This window comes from Myotis davidii, unplaced genomic scaffold (assembly GCF_000327345.1).
Source record: "Myotis davidii unplaced genomic scaffold, ASM32734v1 scaffold790, whole genome shotgun sequence".
NCBI classification, from domain to species: Eukaryota; Metazoa; Chordata; class Mammalia; order Chiroptera; family Vespertilionidae; genus Myotis; species Myotis davidii.
Window position 1 is genome coordinate 148,983 of NW_006281912.1, and position 2,921 is coordinate 151,903.

Here is a 2,921-nt window from a genome sequence, read left to right on the forward strand (position 1 = left end):
CAGTTGGTTGCTTCCCGCATGTGCCCCCACCAGGGCCAGAGATCAAGCCTGCAACTGCAATCAAACTAGAGACACTTCAGTCCGGGGTCTAACACTCTAACCACTGAGCCAGCCAAACTGGCTAGAGCCTATTCCTTTTTTTAAAATATATTTTTATTGATTTGGGAGAGGGAGAAAGAAAAGCATCAATGATGAGAGAGAACCATTAATTGACTGCCTCCTGCACGCCCCCACTGGGGATCGAGCCCCCAACCTGGGCATGTGCCCGTGACCGGAATCTAACCCGGGACCCTTCAATCCACAGGCTGATGCTCTATTCACTGAGCCAAACAAGCTAGGGCTATTACTCCTTCCTTACCTAATTGTTTCCACATAAAAGAAAGCATCTATATAATAAAGAGCCAGGGTCATAACGACTGCTGGCTCAACCAGACTGGAAGTCAGTGCTGGGTTGCCATGGCGACCCAGCACCGACTGGGGCTGCTGCCAGTGCCTAGACCTAGCACTGACTGCCTAGGGGGCTGCAGATCAGGCCCTGAGTGGGGCCTGCAGAGAAAGGGTCTGATCTGAAGCCTCTGTGGCAGCCATTGACCAGAACTTGCATCTTTCTCTCCCGTCCTGGCCAACAACCATACCTCCATTTCTCTCCAGGCCTCCAACCAGGCTGCTGATCAGCCCCGCCTTTCTGATCAGGTCCCAAGTTGATAGGCCCAGAGATGCTGACTAGCATAGAAACTGAACAATCAGAACCAAATCTGGGTGAATATAAGGAGCCAATGGCTGCCTAGGAGGCGGAGCTTTTGATGCTGACTGGCATAGAAACTGACCGATCAGAACCAAATTGGCTGGTAAAGGAGGGCAGTTGGGGGTGAGATGAGGCCTGCAGGGGAGGGCCATTGGGAGCAATATCAGGCCAGCAGGGGAGGGCCATTGGGAGCAAGATCAGGCTGGCAGGGGAGGAAGGATGTCTGACTGCCATCTTAGGCCCAAGCCCCCGGGGAGCGGGCCTAAGCCAGCAGGTGGTCATCCCCTGAGGAGTCCCAGACTGCGAGAGGGCACATGCTGGGCTTAGAGACCCTCTGCCTCCGATTGCACAAATTATGTGCACTGGGCCTCTAGTCATTAATAATAATAATAATAATAATAATAAACATTTACAATCATTTTTAAAAACTAAGAAAAATAATAAAGCATCAAGTGCTTTCCGTTCCAGGCCAAGGGTATTAACATTTGAGTTTAAAACCTTCAAGATATGTGCTTGTATCAGCGCAAGCACAGCCTGATGAGAATTGTTCTAAAACAAACCAAAAAGAATAGCAGCAGCACAGGGTTTAGTCAGATCCTGAAGAGGCAGACATTTCAGTGTATTTCACTTTGCCAGATTTAGTAAGACACTGCATTTTCCAAAGATAAATGGGTGAAGACAAAACTGATTTTTTTTTTATCAATTAAATAGTACTGTGCTAATATGGTAGCCACTTGCCCTGAAATGTGGCTAGTCTGAATTGAGATGTGCTACGAGTGTAAAATACACATTGGATTTCAAAGATTTAGTATACAAAAAAGGGTAAGATATGACCAGCTGGTGTGGTTCAGTGGTTGAGCATCTACCTATGAACCAAGAGGTCCCAGTTCAATTCCGGGTCTGGGCACATGCATGGGTTTTGAGCTTGATTCTGTAAGGAAGCAGCCAATTAATGATTCTCTCTCATTATTGATGTTTCTCTCTTCCTCTATGATGAAATCAATAAAAATATATTTTAAAAAATTAAAAAATCTATAATAATAAAAGCATAATATGCTAATTAGACTGGACGACCTTCCGGATGAAGCTGGGGCTGCGAGGGAAGCCCGGGCCCCAAGTGCCTGCCGGTGGCTGGAGGGAAGTTGGTGCCGGCAGCCGGGGGAAGGAAGGCCTACTTTTGCACAAATTTTGTGCATTGGGCCTCTAGTAAAACAAATAAAAATTAAAAAGGGGGCCCTAACTGGTTTGGCTCAGTGGATAGAGCATCGGCCTACGGACTCAAGGGTCCCAGGTTCAATTCCAGTCAAGGGCATGTACTTTGGTTGCGGACACAACCCTGGTGTGGAGTGTGCAGAAGGCAGCTGATCAATGTTTCTCTCTCATCGATGTTTCTAATTCTCCCTCTCCCTTCCTCTCTGTAAAAAATCAATAAAATATATTTTAAAAAAAGGGGGGTACAATGTCTCAGTAATAATTTTTTTATGTTGAAAGGATATTTGGATATATTGGGTTAAAAATATGTAGTATTAAAATTAATGTTACCTGTTTCTTTATGCTTTTTAAGTGTAGCTGCTAGAATAATTTAAATTACAAATGTAGCTCACATTATATTTCTATTGGACATTGCTGAAAACTAGAAAATTAAGGAGTTAAAATGTGTCATTCTGCTTTATATGCTCTGCTGCTGATTATGGCCCTTAACAAAATGTAAATTAAATTGCATATAAGTACAAATTTAACATGTCCTTTTTATTCTGTCTAGTGTCTGACAGGAGGAACCAATGGAGGCGTCCACTGTACAGATGTAACAAATGCAAGTAGGACGATGCTTTTCAACATTCATTCTTTGGAATGGGATAAAGAGCTCTGCGAGTGAGTGTGTTTTCCCCTAAGATAGTTTTCCAAACATGTTACATATTTATAAACTTATTATTTTCCCACTAAACTTTCTTTTTTTTTAATATATTTTTTATTGATTAAGATATTACATATGTGTCCTTGTCCCCACGTTACCCTCTTCCCCCCCACTCTTGCCCTCCCCCCCGTTGTCCATGTCCATTGGTTAGGCCGGCCTATATGCCTGCATGTAAGTCCTTTGGTTGCTCTTTCCCCTTTACCCCCACCCTCCCCTACCCTCCCTCCAAAGCCCGACAGTCCAATCAATGCCTCTCCCTCT

General features: G+C 44.4%; 1 protein-coding gene across 8 annotated transcripts in view; it reads left to right on the plus strand.

The window, feature by feature from the left end:
- The window catches only part of GK (glycerol kinase), a 71,487-nt gene that overhangs the window by 36,303 nt on the left and 32,263 nt on the right, over positions 1–2,921 (plus strand). For all 8 annotated transcript variants that reach the window (XM_015560629.1, XM_015560781.1, XM_006752617.2 and 5 more), the window contains one exon: positions 2,508–2,617. In XM_015560629.1, the coding sequence (XP_015416115.1) occupies positions 2,508–2,617 (110 nt within the window). The remainder of the gene's footprint in view (positions 1–2,507; positions 2,618–2,921) is intronic.